This window comes from Pristis pectinata, chromosome 33, assembly GCF_009764475.1.
Source record: "Pristis pectinata isolate sPriPec2 chromosome 33, sPriPec2.1.pri, whole genome shotgun sequence".
Lineage (NCBI taxonomy): Eukaryota > Metazoa > Chordata > Chondrichthyes > Rhinopristiformes > Pristidae > Pristis > Pristis pectinata.
In genome coordinates, this window is record NC_067437.1 from 12,253,285 (window position 1) to 12,272,185 (window position 18,901).

Consider the following 18,901-nt stretch of genomic DNA (forward strand, 5'->3'; position numbering starts at 1 on the left):
ACATCAAGCTCCTGGGTACTCAGCTATAATCCACAACAAATAAACAGATAGTGATTTGGGATGGAACTCTGGTCAATTTTCACTCTGTACCAGACTGGGTGAAGAGGTCAATTACTGTACACCAAATTTGACCCTCAAAAAGGACCAGCCAACTCGAGGCAGAAATCAATTCTTGATAGCTTATCCTAGAATGAAAGCTTCGGCACCCATATTCAGATATGATGCAGTTGTAAAGAACATTAGAAATTTTGCAACCCCATCACAGGAATGTAGGTATGCAGGTACTCACCCCTCTCATTCAAATGCAAAGACTGGACTTGCTCTTCCAACCCTGCACTCACAGCTGCTCGTTCCGCCATACTTTTTAAAGAGCTTAGTGCCTCTGGAGCTTGCTGCATATACAGAAATCAAGTAGTGTTAACACAAAGATAAAAGACTTCTCAAATATTTGCCTAGTACACAATGCATCTTAGCGATTTTCCACATATACCAAGAGCAATTCAGATAAAACTGATCTGATCTTTACTGAGGGAGCATCAGCAAGGATTGCCCTGGGCTTTGAGAGGTGCCCCCAAGGCCTTGTATGCCAGGATGATAGCCATTGGTTCAATGTCTTTTTAAAGACATCATCTTCAACATATCAATAGAATGCCAGCCTAGATTATACATCCAAGCTCTGCAAATAAATGAATGTAAAACCTTCTGACTCATGTGAAAGTGCTAACGAGTTGGTGATAATAGCTTTTAATGAATGCCTAAACAAAGTAATAGCTCCAAAGCATGGCAATGACAGCATATCTTTTGCTGAGATAAAGAATAAATTTCAGGAGCCCTGTGATCTAAATGCATTCAGGAACTCTCACAGATAATGAAGTGAGATAGAATATCGAAAACAAGGGTAGGGAGGAGAGGGCATTAAAGGAAGGGTTAAATTAAAAGGATCACACATTCAAATAAAAAAAGACACCAATTTTCCCATGGAAAAGAAAACAAACCATTAGAGAGAGTAAGCCTTTGCTGCAAAAGGCATGTTGAGAGTCATTGGAAAATCCCAGTTTGAATTAGCTGCAAGTTGGGCATGAACTGGAGTTTACCTTCAAACTGCAACCCTCTCAGCAGTACAGATTGTGACGTAACCAACCAGAACATTCTAACCAACAGTCCTTAGTCTTTCAAACAAAAACCTGCGTCAGGTTTTTATTTGCAGTCCTCACAGATACAGCAAAACTGTAACATTCCCTGCATCAAGCGCTCAGCTAGAACACCATCTCATTGGCATGAGAAGTCCTCTATGTCAGGATACTTCAAAATAAACAGAGCCCAAGGCGCTGCACCCTAGTTGGTACTTTGGAGACATTTATGATGACAGCAGACAAACCTGCTCTGGAAGTCCCAAACAAAACAATGACACTTTGCCCCTCTGTTGGATTTGAACAATATTTGTATTATGTTGCCTAAGTAAACCAACTACAACAATTGCCTGTAACAGGAACAATGACTTCCAGAAAATCGAGAATGTTTGCAGAAGTAAACAAAACTGTGATAGGCATTGAAATAACATGAAATTGTGAAGATACCTTGGGCTCATTATGGGGCCAAAATCAATTATTTTCATGCATCTACTAGAATGCTATTGTCAGTACTGAACACATTTTAAAAAATATTTTCTTGGCAAATTTCTGTTCCTAATATTAATTGAAACTTCTCCCTACATCTGTGGAGAAATTATGAATTGAATTACAAATGGTAAGTATCCCAGGAAGTGCACCATGTCAAATTATATAATAAAGATTGTAGTCAATGATTGAAAACATGTACTTTTGCATATAGATCAAATTGCTCTTTTCACCATGTCTCTCAATGGCTTATAGTCATTATTACTGGAAGAAAACAAAATTACACTGAATGGATCCAGGATTTTTAGTATTCAAAAAAATCAATGCATGGTTGGCCAACTACTGAGATACTTGTTGGGCATATTTCCAATAGCAGCATGCAATAAACTGTTCTGTGCATCAGTATTAACTTGTGGCCAGTGACCACATAAAAGCTTACGGTTTCATTCACTGGAATGGAAATTATTAACAAGACAAAAGCTAGCAAGTTATACAAAGATAGCAGAACCAATTGTGCAAGTTCATTTCCGAACAGTCAGCATCTCAAAGTATACAAGGCATAAATTAAAATACATTAGAAGTGTAATTGGTTGGAATTGCTTGAAATATTTTCTTGATGAATAATAGAAATGATTAAATGCAAGTTTTTTTAAAAAATGTTTGTCAAAATTCCTAATTTGAGCAAACATACCTACAATATTTACTGGTGCAAGAAATCAACTATTTTCCATCTTATTGAAGTATTTCACATACTATTTAGATGTCTGAAATTAGTGTGTTAGCTACCAGAAGGGCTGGAAGATATTACCAACTCTGGTTAATATTCAAATACCAAGAAATAAGTCATTTGCATTTTCGATATAAAAGACGCTTGGTTTTGACAGGCCATTGTTACAATTCTTACATCAGAAAGGGAGGTTGAGGGGCCTTGGTGGTGTCAAAACCTCCTGAGGTTGGAAACACAAAGGTGAGCTGGCAGAGGTTACAATTCAGAGCCGAGGAAAAATTTGAACATGAGGAGCACGAGATCAAAGTAGGAAAGGTATTGTAAATACAGGAGATGATGCAAGCAGCTGGTTTTGGAGTTGTATGCAAAATTGAACAAGAAAAGTCAGTGGATAAAAACAGATCATGGAGGACGATTCTAGGGGAAGGATGCCAGCTAATTAAATGCAATAAAACATCGAATAAAAAGCAAGCTGACCATTTTCCTAACAGAACAACTACAGTTAGCTTCCACCTGATGAAAACCTTCACAAATAAAAACTTTCCTGGAATCAGGACTACACATTTAATTTTCCTCATTTCTTTGTACTATTGCTTCTTTTTTTTGAGAATACAAACAAAATAGGTTACATAGATAGTTTGAATTCTGGATGAAATATTCAATTGGAATGCTCCTCAGCAGATCAAAACAGCAGGGGACAAAGCTAACTTCCACAAAGGTCCTATTCAGTTATCTACCTCCTCCTGGAGGATAGCCTTTGTAGCTGGCTTCATATCTGCTCAAGCACATTGGATCTCAGCACATCTTTACTGGCCTGGAGGTGGCGTGCCTGAGCAACAAATCTACTTTTTAGTTTTTACGATTTGGGGCTATTCCTTCTGATCAGGAAATTGTTGAAAATTTCTACTACAAGAAAAGCATCCCAAGTCTGGGGTCTCAACAAAACATGACAAACTCTTTCCAATTGCATTTAATGACCTTCGAACTACTTAATTAAAAGCTGTAAAGCCCAATAGGCCTAATGGCACAGCCACTACTCCAGCACTTGATCCTGGTTGCTTTCTTGTATGGAGTTTGTATTTCCCCAAGTGCTCCAGTTTATTCCCACATCCCAAAGACTTGTTGGTTGGTAGGTTCATTGGGTATTATAAATTACCCCTAGGGTAGGAAGAGCAAAGGAGGATCAGAGGGGGTGCAATTAATAGGTATGAGAGAAAAGATTATAGGGAAAGTGGGACAATGAGATTGATAGGATTTCTCTGAAATCCAGCATAGACTAGATTGGTCAAATGGCCTCTCTGTAGCAAGGAAAATGAGAATACTGCCAAATCAAAACCCAGGCAAGTGCTCTTTTAGTTTATGCCAGGAGTCCTTTTGACAAAGATTGTTTCAAATATTATGCAGAGGCACACATTGTTCAAGCGTTCACTCCAAGTACATCAGCCAAAATTCTAAAACCGGCACCCAAGAATTGTGGGCCTTCGTGTAATCCTGAATCTTAAATTCACTCAAAGGCCATTGGGAGAGCAACTGAAAACTGAAGGCATTGTACCTCTTCATAGCTGCAAGTTGCTTTGGCCATCGTTGGAGAGATCGACACGACCAATTCCAGAATCACCAAGGGTCAAATTTCAAACCCAGTTACACCAGCAAGACTAGCAACAAATTACTGGGTTGCACATCACAGAATGATGCAAACGAGAAATGACCAGTGCGATATCAGCATTAATTGGGGTGCAAATACAAGATTGAATTCAGTGTTGTGCCTGCCACTTTCTTATATAAATAACTAAGAAATACACTTAATGTCAATGTTGCCCCTCACAATGACACCCATTTAAAGAAGACAAGTGAAGTGTTTCCTTATTAGCATTCCAGTAATCAAGGGGCACCAACTGTGTGTCTTGAACTGTGGAGTTTGTGGAAAGCAAAAGTGAGCTAAATGTAGAATAACTCCACCTGTCCATTTTAACCATCTGTACGCACCTTCAGCTCCTGGGAGACAAACGGCAAGGGCCCATTCATCATGGCTGGTGTTGGTTTCAGATCAGAAAAGTTGGAGGCTTGTGTGTTGACTTGAGTGGCTGCAAGTACAGGGATGATGCTTGTTGTGCTGGCTACAGATACACTGACTGGCTCTTTCCTGTATGACAGAATTAAAGCAATCATTCATAAAACAAATTAGAAGACATAACAATAAGAAAATGTTACATTAACACTAATGGACATGAACATCTGGTGAATTTATTTAGCTTGGATGCCTCCTGAACAGTTATGCTTTTAATTCAATTCATTGGGCAGATAGACCTGAATTCAGCAGCAAATCTGAAAGTAATGTTAACTTTAAGGACACCAAATGTATTTTAGTAAATCTGTTCCTGGGATGCCGACAATGCAGCAGTTACAACACCACCCTTTACCAATCAGTAGTCTGCTAGGCCACCAAGAGGGTATCACATGGCACAAGACTGTAGGCCAGAAGAGATTTAAGAAAGCAGTTCCTTTTCCCTGAAAGGGGCATCAGCAAATCTTTTGGGTTTTTAAAATAACAACTTGACAGCCCACAAATTACAAAGCAGAAGTATAAATGCTGGAAATATGAAATTTAAAAAGATATTTGGCAGCTCAGACAGCTGCTGCAGGAGGGAAAGAGTTCACATTTCAGATCAATGACCTTTATCAGACCCTCATCTGAGTTTTGCTGAAGGACATTGATCTGAGATGAGACTCTCAACAGCTGGTGCCTGAGCTGGTGAGTAACCCAACATTTTCAGTTTTTATTTTATGACAAACAGCTAAACATATTGAAGCCAATTTGAAAAGCCAGTTTGATTTGAAGCTTACCTTCCAATTCCTAACCCAACAACCCCATAATGGAGAACTGAATAGTCTCAATAATCAAACATTTTCTTTGATCATTTTTAGTGAGCACTGGCATAGTTGGGCAAGGCAACAACATTGGAAGGATTCCCGAATCAGTTAGTGCAGAGTGTTGCTCAATGTGTTTTCCACAGCAGCACTGAAGGGTGTAACAGACTGAACTTGTGCTGAGGTACTCACACATTATTCTGGATGGGTGTTGTGCCACTTGGCTGACTGTTTGTACTGGAGGGAAGACTGTAGCTATTTTGATGTTCCACACTGTTCTCAGCGACAACAGCACTATAACCTGGAAAACATAATTCAGCTTTAGCAGCACACCAGGAAGTATGTCCAGAATTAAATGCAACACTGATGCAATTAGGAAATGCAATGAAATGAAGACAGGTTCAGTAGCAACATCTGGGCTTACTACAAACCTCTGAGAATCTAATAAGACAGTTACCACAATTAGCATAGTTTTGTGAATAGAAAACACCTCTTTATGCAAACTTTGTTTCTGATGAATGCTAATGAATTGGATTTATGAGAAGAAACAGGAGGAGGGCATTCAATCCCTCGTGGCTGGTCCTCAGGGAGAGTATAGCTGATCTTTTATATTCATTTTCCTGCACTAACTCCATTTAAAAATCTATTAACCTCTGTCTGGAATATACAACTGAGCCTCCGCAGCACTCTTAGGAACAGAATTCCAAAGATTCATCACCGTCTGGGTGAAGTTTCTTCTCACCTGTCTTGATCTGCCAACTCTTAAGACCGTAACACCTGGTTCGTGATACTTCAGCCAGAGGAAGCATCGTCTTGTATCTACACCTTTTAGACCTGGTTTCATTAGTGCCCTATGTAATTAGAGCAAGAGGTACTCAAATGCTCTTGCAAAAAAGCCAACATACAATTTGCCTTGCTAACTGCTTGCTGTGCCTGCATATTATGTTTCTGCGATTCATGTAGAAGGACAACCAGATCCCTCTGAACATCTTTCAATCTCTCACCATTTAAATGAAAATACTCACCTTTTAAAATGGAGCCTCATTTTCCACATTATACCCCATCTACCATTTCTCATCCATTCATCTATATCCCCAAAGCTTCCCTGCAGCCTCTTCACTGTCACTTAGCTTTATATTAACCACTTTTCAAAGTTCAGTTATTACAGCATTACGGTAACATCGCCACTGAACATAGAATGGTCCTAAAAACAATAATGGGGGAGAAAAAAATTATCAGATAATGTGTTTTAGAAATGCTTGAACTTGCAATCTTCTGCCTCAGAGGCAAATGTGCTACCAGTGAGCTTATGCACATTTTATCCAGGAAAATTAGTGTCCAATGTTTTGAATATTTAGCACACACTTAAAGTGAGGTGCACCATGGATCAGATGCAGTGTCAAGCTCCAACCAATGTGCTCCAGTAAGAGTTTTGATCTGAAGTTGAGGATGAGGCTCATTATTGAAGCAGAGTGATGCATGTTTCCTTGTGGGTAGTGTTAAGGAACTGCAAGGGTAAAAAGACCCTGATGGGAGTTGTATACAAGCCTCCAAATAGTAGCCAGGATATGGGGTACAAATTACAACAGGAGATAGAAAAGGCACGTAAGGCAGGCAATGTTACGGTGGTCATGGGGGACTTCAATATGCAGGTAGACTGGGAAAATCAGATTGGCACTGGATCCCAAGAGAAGGAATTTGTAGAATGCCTACAAGATGGCTTTTTAGAGCAGCTTGTGGTCAAGCCCACTAGGGAAAAGGCAATTCTGGATTTGTTGTGCAATGAACCAGATTTGATTAGGGAGCTTACAGTAAAGGAACCCTTAGGAGGCAGTGATCATAATATGATAGAAGTCACTCTGCAGTTTGAGAGGTAGAAGCTAAAATTCAATGTACCTTTACAGTTGAGTAAAGGTAACTACAGAAGCATGAGAGGAGCTGGCCAATGTTGATTGGAAGGGGACCCTAGCAGGGATGATGGTAGAGCAGCAATGGCAGGAGTTTCTGGGAATTATTCAGAGGACACAGGATCATTTCATCCCAAAGTAGCAGCAGCAGCATTCTAAAGGGAGGATGAGGCAACCATGGCTGACAAGGGAAGTCAAAGACAGCATAAAAGCAAAGAGAGGGCATACAATATTGCAAAAAACTAGCAGGAAGCAAAAGGATTGGGAAGCTTTTAAAAATCAACAGACGGCAACTAAAAAGCAATAAGGGAAGAAAAGATGAAATATAAAGGTAAGCGATCCAATAATATAAGAGGACACCAAAAGTTTTTCCAGATATATAGAGTATAAGAAGAAAATGTGGTCATTGGACCATTGGAGTAGTAGTAATGGAGAACAAAGTGGCAGACAAACTGAATAACTATTTTGCGTCACTGTGAAAGACACCAGCAACATGCTGGAAATTCGAGAGTTTGGAGGGGGGGGGGGTTGGAGAAGTGAGTGTAGTCACTATTACTAAGGAGAAGTTGCTTGGGAAGCTGAAAGGTCTGAAGGTGGATAACTCGTCTGGACCAGATGGACTACACCTCAGGATTCTAATAGATATAGCTGAAGAGATTGTGGAGGCATTAGTAGTGATCTTTCAAGAATCACTAGAGTCAGGAATGGTTCCAGAGGACTGGAAAACCAGTAATGTCACTCCACTCTAAGAAGGGAGGGAGGCAAAAGACAGGAAATTATAGGCCAGTTAGCCCGACTTCAGCATTAGAGTCCATTATTAAAAGTGAGGTTTCAGTGTATTTGGAGGCACATGATAAAATAGGCCAAAGTCAGCATGGTTTCCTTAAGGGGAGATATTGCCTGACAAATCTGTTGGAAATTTGAGGAAGTAACAGGCAGGATAGACAAAGGAGAGTCAGTGGATGTTGCTGACTTGGATTTTCAGAAGGCATTTGACAAGGTGCCACACGAGGCTGCTAAACAAAATAGGAGCCCATGGTATTACAGGAAAGGTACTAGCACGGATAGAAGATTGGCTGACTGGCAGAAGGCAAAGAGTGGGAATAAAAGGGGCATTTTCCTGGTTGGCTGCCTAGTGGTATTCCCCAGGAGACTGTATTGGCTCCACTACTTTTCACGTTATGTTAATGTGGATCTGGATGATGTAATTGATGGCTTTGTGGCCAAGTCTGTGGAACATACAAAGATAGGTGGAGGGGCAGGTAGTGTTGAGGAAGCAGAGTCTGCAGAAGGACTTGGATAGATTGGGAAAATAGACAAAGAAGTGGCAGATGGAATACAGTGTAGGGAAGTGTGTGGTCATGCACTTTGGCAGAAGGAATAAAGGAGTAAACTATTTTCTAAATGGGGTGAGAATTCAGAAATCGGAGGTGCAAAGGGACTTGGGAGTCCTATTGCAGGATTACCCAAAGGTTAACTTGCAGGTTGAGTTGGTAGTGAGGAATGAAAATGTAATGTTAGCATTCATTTCAAGAGGACTAGAATATAAAAGGACGTAATGCTGAGGCTTTATAAAGTGTTGGTCAGACCACACGGAGTATTGTGAGCAGTTTTGGGCCCCATATCTAAGGATGTGCTGGCCTTGGAGAGGGTCCAGAGGAGGCTTACAAGAATGATCCGGGGGATGAAAGAGTTAACATGTGAAGAGTGTTTGATAGCTCTGGGCCTGTACTCAATGGAGTTTAGAAGGATGAGGGGGGATCTCGTTGAAACCTACTGAATTTTGAAAGGCCTAGATTGAGTGGACATGGAGAGGATGTTTCCAGTAGTGGGAGAGTTTAGGGCCAGAGGGCATAGCCTCAGAATAAAAGGACATCCCTTTAGAACAGAGATAAGGAGGAATTTCTTTAGCCAGAGGGTGGCGAATCTGTGGAATGCATTGCCACAGACAGCTGTGGAGGCCAAGTCTTTGGGTATATTTAAAGCAGAGGCAGATGGGTTCTTGATAAGTAAGGGTGTCAAAGGTTACAGGGAGAAGGCAGGAGGTGGTGGCTGAGAGGGAATAATAAATCAACCATGATTGAATGACAAAGCAGACTCGATGGGCCGAATGGCCTAATTCTGCTCCTATGTCTTATGTTCACTCTGCATCTAACCCATACTGTCTGGATTGAAATTATTCAAAAATCATTTGATGTGGGACTAAATTGAGCCTCAGGATTAGTGGGAAAGTCACTGCACCACTTGTCCCCACCAAATTTGTACCACTAATCCTCAGGAGTATACTTGCCAAGGCAGAACAAGTGCAGAGCAAATGGACAGTATTACATACTTGCAGTCCCATTTTGCTGCTTGCTGGTGGGAATGGGCACCGCATTGGCAGGTCTTGACTGGAATGAGCTGGTGGTGTTGATTGTGGTGGTTCCTGCTGCCACAGCAGCTGCATATGCAGAAACTGAGTTCGTCCCTTGCGTCCTGGAAAATAGGTATGAGAAAATCTTCAATGACACCCATTTCCTCAAATCACTGAGCCAATCTGAACAAGAGCATCACAGCATGCTTCTTCCTGAGATTGTTCCAGTCTGTTGCTCCATCAGCCTACCCAGTCCGTTCCAATTCCTGCCAACTCATATTAGACCATCTCTTAAAGAAACAGATCTTCAGTTCAAGGAAGTTTTTCCTATTCATAGAACAGTACAGTATGGGCTCTTCGGCCCAGAACGTTGTGCCGACCTACATAAACTGACTCCACAATCAATCCAACCCTTCCCTTCCACACAGCCCATAAGCCTCCATTTTTCTTACATCCATGTACTTGAGTCTTTTAAATGTCCCTACTGTATCAGCCTCTCCCTCCAGCCCCGGCAGTGCGTTCCAGGCACACACCACTGTATAAAAAAAATCTACCTCTGACATCTCTTTCCTCCACTCACCTTAAACGGATGTCCTCTGGTATTGGCCATTTCCGCCCTAGGCTGTTCACTCCATCCCTGCTTCTCAATCTTATACACCTCGATCAAGTTGCCTCTCACCCTCCTACACTCCAAAGAGGAAAGCCCTAGCTCACTCAACCTTTCCTCATAAGACATGTTCTCTAATCCAGGCAGCATCCGGGTAAATCTCCTCTGCATCCTCTCTAAAGCTTCCACATCCTTCCTATAATGAGGCAATCAGAACTGAATGCAATACTCTGTGGTCTAACCAGAGTTTTATAGAGCTGCAACATTACCTCGCAGCTGTTGAACTCAATCCCCCAACCAACGAAGGCTAACACACCATATGCCTTCTTAACCACCCTATCAACTTGAGTGGCAACTTTGAGGGATCTATGAACTTAGACCCCAAGATCCTTGTTCCTCCACACTGCTAATAATCGTGCCATTTAGCTTGTACTCTGCCATTAAGTTCGATCTTCCAAAGTGTATCACTTCACACTTTTCTGGATTGAACTCCTTTTGCCACTTCTCCGCCCAGCTCTGCATCCTGTCTAAATCCTGTTGTAACCTCTGACAACCTTCTACACAATGCACACCACCAACAACCTTCATGTTATCTGCAAACTTACTAACCCACCCTTCCACTTCCTCATCCAAGCCATTTATAAATATCAGAGTAGGGGTCCCAGAACAGATCCCTGCTGAACATCACTAGTTACTGACCTCCAGGCAGAATACACTCCATCTACTACCACCCTCTGCCTTCTGTGGACAAGCTAATTCCAAATCCACACAGCCAAGTTTCCACAGATCCCATGTCTCATAGCTTTCTGGATGAGCCTACCATGGGGAATGTTGTCAAACACCTTACTAAAATCCATATACACCACATCCACTACTCTACCTTCATCAATTTGTTTTCTCATCTCCTCAAATAAAAAATCAATTAGGCTCGTGAGGCATGACCTGCCCCTTCACAAAGCCATGCTGTCTATCCCTAATAAGACTAAGCTTCTCCAAATGCTCATAAATCCTGTCCCTAACAATCCTCTCCAATAGCTTGCCCACCACTGACAAGACTCACTGGTCTACAATTCCCAGGATTATCCCTATTACCTTTCTTGAACAACATTTGCCATTCTCCACTCCTCCGGTACCAGTCCTGTGGCCAGGGAGGACACAAAGATCATCATCAACACCCCAGCAATCTCTTCCCTCGCAACCTGGGGTATATCCTGTCCAGTCCTAGGGACTTATCTATCCTAATGTTTTTCAGAAGCTCCAACACTACCTCTTTCTTAAATCTGAAAAGCTCTGGCACATTAGCCTGTTCTACGCTGACCTCACATTTGTCTAAGTCCCTCTCCCTGGTGAACACTGAAGCAAAGTATTCATTAAGGACCTCCCCTACCTCCTCCACCAGACACATATCCGAGTGATCCTACCCTCAACCTAGTCATCCTCCTGTTCTTCACGTACATGTAGAACGCCTTGGGGATTTCCTTAATCCTACCTACCAAGGTCTTCTCATGCTCTCCTTCTTGCTCTCCTAAATCCCTTAAGCTCCTTCCTGACTACATTATAACTCTCAAGGGCCTTGTCTGATTTTTGCTTCCTAAACCTTAAGTATGCTTCCTCCTGACTAAATATACAACCTCTCATCAACCATGGTTCCTTCACCACACCATCCTTTCCCTGTCTCGGTGGGACAAACCTATCCAGAACGCCATGCAAATGGTCCCTAAACAACTGCCACATTTCTGCAGTGCATTTCTAAGAACATCTGTTCCCAATTTACGCTCCCAAGTTCCTGCCTAATACCATCATAATTAGCCCTCCCCCAATTAAATACTTTCCCACATTATCTGCTCCAATCCTTGTCCACAGCAAGGATAGGAGCAAATGATCACAATCCCTATTTGTGTAGATCACAGGTGATTTGCATCTTAAATCCACTATCTTGGATCAGTAATGCTCAACATCTTTACACTACTAAATCTCAATGTTAAAGTTTTCTACTAACGCTTAGCCTCAGCAGTTTTTGAAGGATTTCCAGTCTGTATGAAGTGCTTCCTCACATCACCCCATCAAGAGCCTACTTTTAAGGTGGGTTCTCCCTTGTTCTGATTGAAGACACCATGTTTTGCTCACCATTCAGCTTTGGCACCGAGGAATTATCCCTACACATGCACCCAAATAGAATGCTTTGAAATCAGGTAAACCCAGTCCCCAGAACCCCTTAGCATGGACTATAGCTGCAATCTTTGATCTACTAATCGAGTTTCTGGGCTTTTAGAAAATCACAAATAAAAACCAAAAATCCTTAATATTTACTTCTCTTCTACACATTAAACATCTCAAAGCCATTTTAGTGCCTTTCCCAATGGAATTAGTCCCATGAGTTATTTTAGGGAATTATAGTTGCAAACCCCTTCATACAGGAAGGCTACACCAACACCATCAGCTCAGAAAGAAAGGGTATCAGGCAGAGGTTACATAGGAAAATGTGGGCCATCAGGAAGCAGAGTTCAAACATCTTCAAAGGAAATCATTGTCAATTAAGCCACATAACTCCATAAACCACAGCTAGTTTCCATTTGCCTTTTCTAAGGCAACAGGAAATTTGACCATTCCCAGCAGGAGCTAGTAATAAAGTACATTTACATTTCAATCCTTTCTCTCCCAATATTTTGCTCACTTACAGGTAGGTGAGCTGGCAAACATTCTGTAAATGCTGCTCTATACTCATCAAACAGAAGCCAACAAGAATCTGGGGAAAGTAAGTAGGCTCCTCTGGACACTTCCAAACCTTCTATGACCCTTGGACACACCATGCATAGATTCAGTGTGAATATTTACAAGAGAAGGTACAACACAGACCTGGAGCTCCCAATGAGCTTGAACAGCAGAATATACTCTAACTGCCTCAGAGAATTTTCCCCAACCTCAAATGTCCTTTGAAGCCACCAATTTAGTGCATAGTGACAGGTTCTGCATTTTGGACCCAGGTATACATGAACACAGGCTATAACCAAATTTTTAAACTTATTTGCCTTTGGACATAGACAGACAAAAAGGCTTCAAATTATTTATTCATTGAACAAGGAAATCACTAGCAATGCATTTATCACCCATCCCTAATTGACCCTGAATTAGGAGGGTAGTTAGGTGTCAACAACATTAGTGATTCTGGAGTCACAACCAGATCAAACTAGTAATATAACAATTTCCTTCTCAGGAGAACATTAAGAAACCAGACAGCTTTAATCACATTAAGTAGTTTTTCGATTACTATTACAGAAACCACTACTTTATTTAAATTCCAAATTCTGGATGCTTAAATCTAAATTCCCCAGCTGCCATGGTGGAATGCAAACTCTAAACTGGATCAATGGTCCAGAACTCTGGCTGCTAGTCCAGTCATGTAAAAATTATGCCATTATATACCTATTAATCTAAGCTGGCTTCAGAACCTCTGCAGCAATGGAAGGGTGCTTTGTTCCTACAGTGCACTTATTCCATTATTACTTTCGCATACCCTGAAGGGCTGTTAACTTTCAGCAATACACAGCAACCACTTTAGGTACAAGATCCTAAAAACAAAGAATAGTTTTAAAAAACTCTTTGAAAGAGGAAAGTTAAGTAGTGTAATCAAACGTCACTGTTCTTTGAACAGTGCAATGGGATTTTTAATGGCCACTGAATCACCAGACAAAAGGGAGACTCGATAACACAGCATTCCCTCAGTATTGCAGTTTAGATTACATGCCAGCCCTGGAGGGAATAAACCCTCCACCATTTGATGCGGAAGTGAAACAAAAGCACACATTGAACCAAAAAGCAAAGTTTAAAACCAGTGGATCCAGTCCCAAGTACGCTTCATTGATTAAAAAAAATTATGCAGCACTAATTTTTCCTGAGAGACATCAAGTATTTTCACTGACGGTACTCCCATATTAAAGAATAAGATATTTTTCAGCACTGCCAGAAGTAAGTTTAAACTCATTTTCTAGATATCCTCATCAAGGTATCTGCACTTACAGAGAGTAGCTTTTACTGGTTTGCAGCAGTTTATTTCCCCCGTTGCTGGATCCATTTGAGGGCAGGGTCGGCGTTTTTGTGATATTCAACCCCTGCGCACTCTGAGAAATAGAAATGGATGGAGGGAGATTGTTACCATGGTGAGTCTTGCTGCCAGGAACCTTTGCAGGGGACTGAGGATGGAAAAGACAGCAGAAAAGAGATGTCAATACACAGCAAATGCAGAGGAGGCAGACATTTAATCACTTGCCCTCCATCATTCCATATCACTCCTCCCCCACTGTGTCCCCAAATATACACTCTAAATTACCAAATCAATGAATTCTTCTGAAATATCATCCAACTGAAATAGCATTTAACCACAATCAATGCATGACCTTATAGTTGTTTGCTGCAATCTTGAGAGGTAAACTTGCAGGAAAATTGCAGAAATGTACAAAAGCCATAGTGATGATAATGGGGAGCTTCAACAATCCAAACACAGGCTTGCAAAGGACTAAGGGGCACAGAGAGGCAGTTTCTGAAATGTGGTTGGAACCTTTTTGTTTTAAAAGGAATCAATAGTTGATCAACATGTGAAAGGCGGCAATGCTGGACTTTGCTCTGGGAAATCAGCAAGACCAAGTCAATGGAGCATCAATGGGAAACGGGATATCCGAAAGGTTTAGAATATAAAAATAAACAGACCAACCCAAGGTGAAAACAGTGCAAGAAAAAGCCTGCCTGGGTAAATTAGAATCAAAGCTAGGCAAGCAAAATTAATTGAACCATGCAAGGCCTTTATCTTGAGCTGTTCTGCTGCAGTCTAGGTGCATTCCCATGAGGGAACAGGGTCAGGAAGTTAAAGCCATGGATGACCAAAATAGGGTGGAAAACAGAGCAGCAAAGAGCATATGACAGATGGCCGGTTGTAAACACAGCAAGGAACCAGGTTGACTCCAGGAAGCTCAGAAGAGAAGTGAAAACAGAAATGAGGGGGCAAAGAAAGCATGAAAGACTGGCAGTGAAAATAGAAGGGAATCCAAAAATATTCTATAGACACATGAACAGGAAAAGCATTGTAGAGGAAGAGGTGGGGCTGATCAGAGACCAAAACAGAAATCTACTCACAAAGGCAGAGGGCATGGCTGAGGAAACAAATGAACCACAAAGAAGCTATTGCTGGACTCTCTAAGCAAGTTATTGTTGAGATTCTGAATGGGCCAAGAATTGCTAAAGGGAATACCACAAAAACTAACTGCACTGAATAAATCAGCTGAGCCAAAAGGGATATGTTCTGGGTTGCTGAGAGAAGAGAGGAAACTGCAGAGGCCCTGACCATAATCTTCCAAACATCTACAGAATTAGGGGTGATGCCCAAGGACTAGAAAGTTGGCAACAATACACCCATATTCATAAAATGGTATAAGTATAAACCCAGAAACTATAGATCAGTCAGTTTAACCTTGGTGGTGGGAAGTGTTCTAGAAACATAATCAGCGACAATTAGCAGTCACTTAGGCAAGTGTTGATTGATTGGAGAAAGCCAATACAGATTTGTTAAAGGCAAAGGGTGTCTAATTAACTTTATTGATGAAGTAACAGAGTGAATGAAGGAAATGCAGTTGATGCGACATTTATTAACTACTAAAAAGCCTGTGATATGTATGGTGCCACTTAATAGGCTTATGATCAAAACTGAACACCATAGAACAAAGGCAGCTGCAGCGGCATGAACAGAGAACTGGCCAAAGTTACAGGGAACAGTCATGGTGAAGGCCTGACTTTGGACTTGAGGGAGGTGTACAGTGGAATTCCCAAGGTGTCAGTACTAGAACCACTGCTTTTCTTCTTGCAGTGACTTTTGGACTTAGGTATACTGGGCACTACTTCCAAACTGATATAAAACTAAGAGGTGTAGTGAAATTTAATGCTAAGAAATGTGAAGTGCTACACCTTGGTAGGAAAAATAGAATATAAACTGGGGGGCAATCACAATTCTAGGAGGGATATATGGGATATATGTGCATTATTCATGGAAGATCACACAACAGCCTGACTAAGTGGTTAAAAAAGCATAAGGAATACTGAGCATTCTAAGTAGAGGCATAGAGTTCAAGAGCAAAGAAATCATGAGGAACCTTTATAATGCTGGTTCAACCACAACTGGAGAGTTGCATCCAGTTCTGGGTGTCACACTTTATGGAAAATGTATAACCTTTTGAAGATTCCATGAATGAGGGACTTCAATTATGTGGAGAGAAAGGAGAAACCAGGGCTATCTTCCTCAGAGCTGAAAGAACTTAAAATCATGAAATAGCCAGCCAGATAAAAAGATTGTTCCCACTGGCAGAGGGATCAAGAACTGTAGAATGAAGAACCCAAAGTGACAGGATTTTCTTTTAAACCAGTGAATGGTTAGGGTGTGGAATGCAGTACCAGAGAAAGTACCGGAGGCAGATGTGGTGAATGGTCAAAGAGCCAGTGGTATGAAGTTACCATCTGCAGGATTATCACTGAATGCCTCCAAAATCCTACCTAAATGTAACAATAATTACATTTAGGTAATGAAAAGGAGCTGGATAAACATCTAGAAGGAAAGAATTTACTAGGCTTTGAGGAAAGAGAAGAGAAGTAGGACTAGCTGGATTGCTCCTATATGAAGCTGGTATGGACCCAACAGTTCAACCAGCCACCTTCTATCCTGTAACCATTGTGCGATTCGGCCATCTCAGATTTCCAGCATCTGCAGTACTTTGCTTAACACAGGTTCAATTTCAAAGGCAATGAGAAAATATGGAACATGACATGACAGTGGGATCTCTGACAGTGTGAGCTACAATTTCCTGCTGCAAGCTTCGAGTCCATCACAAGCAGCACACAAAAGGTGGATGTTTTCTCAGGGACAGAGGGAGAATGTGTCTCTCCCAGCAGCCAATGAAGCTGTCCTTGAGGGAAAAAAGCTACCATCCCTTCAGAGGGAGAAATTGACAGAGCTGCAGAATGCTACAACACTTTGACATTCTCAAAGAAGTTTTGATGAGCATGTCCCAATCTGCACTGCATAGTTCCCTAAACGTATAGGTTTTATGCATGGCTCAAGCTAGGACCCAAGCTGAATTTGACGACACATTCTTAGCAACACAATGCGCAGTTTGCACTCCCGTTGAAAGCAGACTGACCATGCTCATTTCGCTGTCTGACCTACTCCGCTTCCGTTCATCTTCATGATTTTCCTGAAAGAAAGAGGATTTCAAAATTAGCACAAAAATAGCTCAACCTCAATGATTCCATGGTTCAATGCACTCCTTCCCAAAATTCTGGTCAGATACTCCTCAGGAACATATTTATCCACAGTCTGAGGGAAAGGACCCCAAACACATAGCCATTGGGATAAATGGACTCAACGTTTTGGAGCACAACGGGGTTGGGATGGCGAGAGGTTTCCGAGATTCTCTTGCTGCAGAAAGTCCATGAGCAGATAAGGGATGACTTGACTGTGAAGAAGTCATCTAACAGAGGGTGGTCAGGATATGGAATAAGCTGCCAAAGGAAGTGGTTGAGGCAGGAACATGAATGACATCTAAAAAGCTACTTGGACAGGTACATGGATAGGAAAGGTTTAGAGGGATATAGGCCAAATGGGACTAGTTTACTTGGGAACCTTGGACCAAAGGACCTGTTTCCAATGACTCACTTTATAAACCAATGTCAAGACTTGTAAAGAATGATCATTTGAATCAAAATATAGCTAGACTATTGCCACTTTTGAAACATCTGTCAGCATATTGCCACTGACATAAGAGCCAGCGCAGAAGAAATACTATCCTAACTTGAAATTGTTTAAGTGGAAGACAATCTTACACTAAAAACCAGTGTCAGACCAGCATCTTACATCAAAAAGCAAATGCAACAGACCTGCCCTGTCCATGGCATCACAGCTTCTCTCATTACCAGTTCAGATGCAATAATCCAGAAACATGCAGTAAAAATACACCCACCCTCTGATATGATGCAGTGGAGTGGAGGAGAGGTCTCAGGATGCATACCCTGAGTTGGTCAGTACTAGTGAGTTCCTGGGATCACCATTTCAACAACCCTTTTGGGTTTTGGTGATCTGGGTGACATTGTTTTTGCTTTGACAGGTTCTCTTCTCAAAGACTGAATCTTCACATTTAGCACAAAGGATATGCAGTAACTCACCACGGACTGGTTGGCTGGACTGAGGGGTACAGGAGAACTTGAGGTTGTAGAGGTGGGAGTGCTGTTACACTGGTTAAAAAGTTCATCTTCCACATTGCTGTTACTGTTGCTTGCTGGTGATGTTGCCATTATTGATGTTTGTGCTGAAAAAATGGAATGAAGTCTATTAAAACTGGAAGGTATAACTGGCCAGACTGCCATCCATCTCTAACAAGGCATTGTAATTCTGCAGGAGCAGAGGATGGACTTGCTCCCAACTCAGCACTGTTGGCCAACCTCCTTCCCCCCTCCACCAGTCCCCAGTGCTAAATTAGCACCACCTGAAGGTCTACTCTGATTGGAAGCAGGTTCTCAGCTGGAATAAATAATGATGGCTAGTTTGCCAGTGACACTCTACAGCAGCCAATCACAGTGCTGCACTCAACCTTTCATTAATCAGCTAAATAAGCTAATTTAGAGTCTTGTTCTCTGAACAGGCTCAGCTGTTTGCTAGTTTAGAAACTCATTTCTTTCTTAAGCTCTCAGTCTTGGTCTTCCACATTACAACAGTCTCTGCTGATAGTAACCTCCAGCCCATGAAAATTAATTGTTCTAATAGCTAACTGTTGCCCATAATATTGAATG

At 41.5% G+C, this 18,901-nt stretch overlaps 1 protein-coding gene across 2 annotated transcripts in view; it reads right to left on the reverse strand.

Moving 5' to 3' along the window:
• Positions 1-18,901, reverse strand: part of cnot3a (CCR4-NOT transcription complex, subunit 3a) — a 101,912-nt gene that overhangs the window by 7,186 nt on the left and 75,825 nt on the right. For both annotated transcript variants that reach the window (XM_052043025.1, XM_052043024.1), the window contains exons 10-16: positions 18,278-18,420; positions 17,257-17,310; positions 14,096-14,268; positions 9,451-9,593; positions 5,404-5,512; positions 4,330-4,486; positions 290-392 (exon numbers count right to left, since the gene is read on the reverse strand). In XM_052043025.1, the coding sequence (XP_051898985.1) occupies positions 290-392; positions 4,330-4,486; positions 5,404-5,512; positions 9,451-9,593; positions 14,096-14,268; positions 17,257-17,310; positions 18,278-18,420 (882 nt within the window). The remainder of the gene's footprint in view (positions 1-289; positions 393-4,329; positions 4,487-5,403; positions 5,513-9,450; positions 9,594-14,095; positions 14,269-17,256; positions 17,311-18,277; positions 18,421-18,901) is intronic.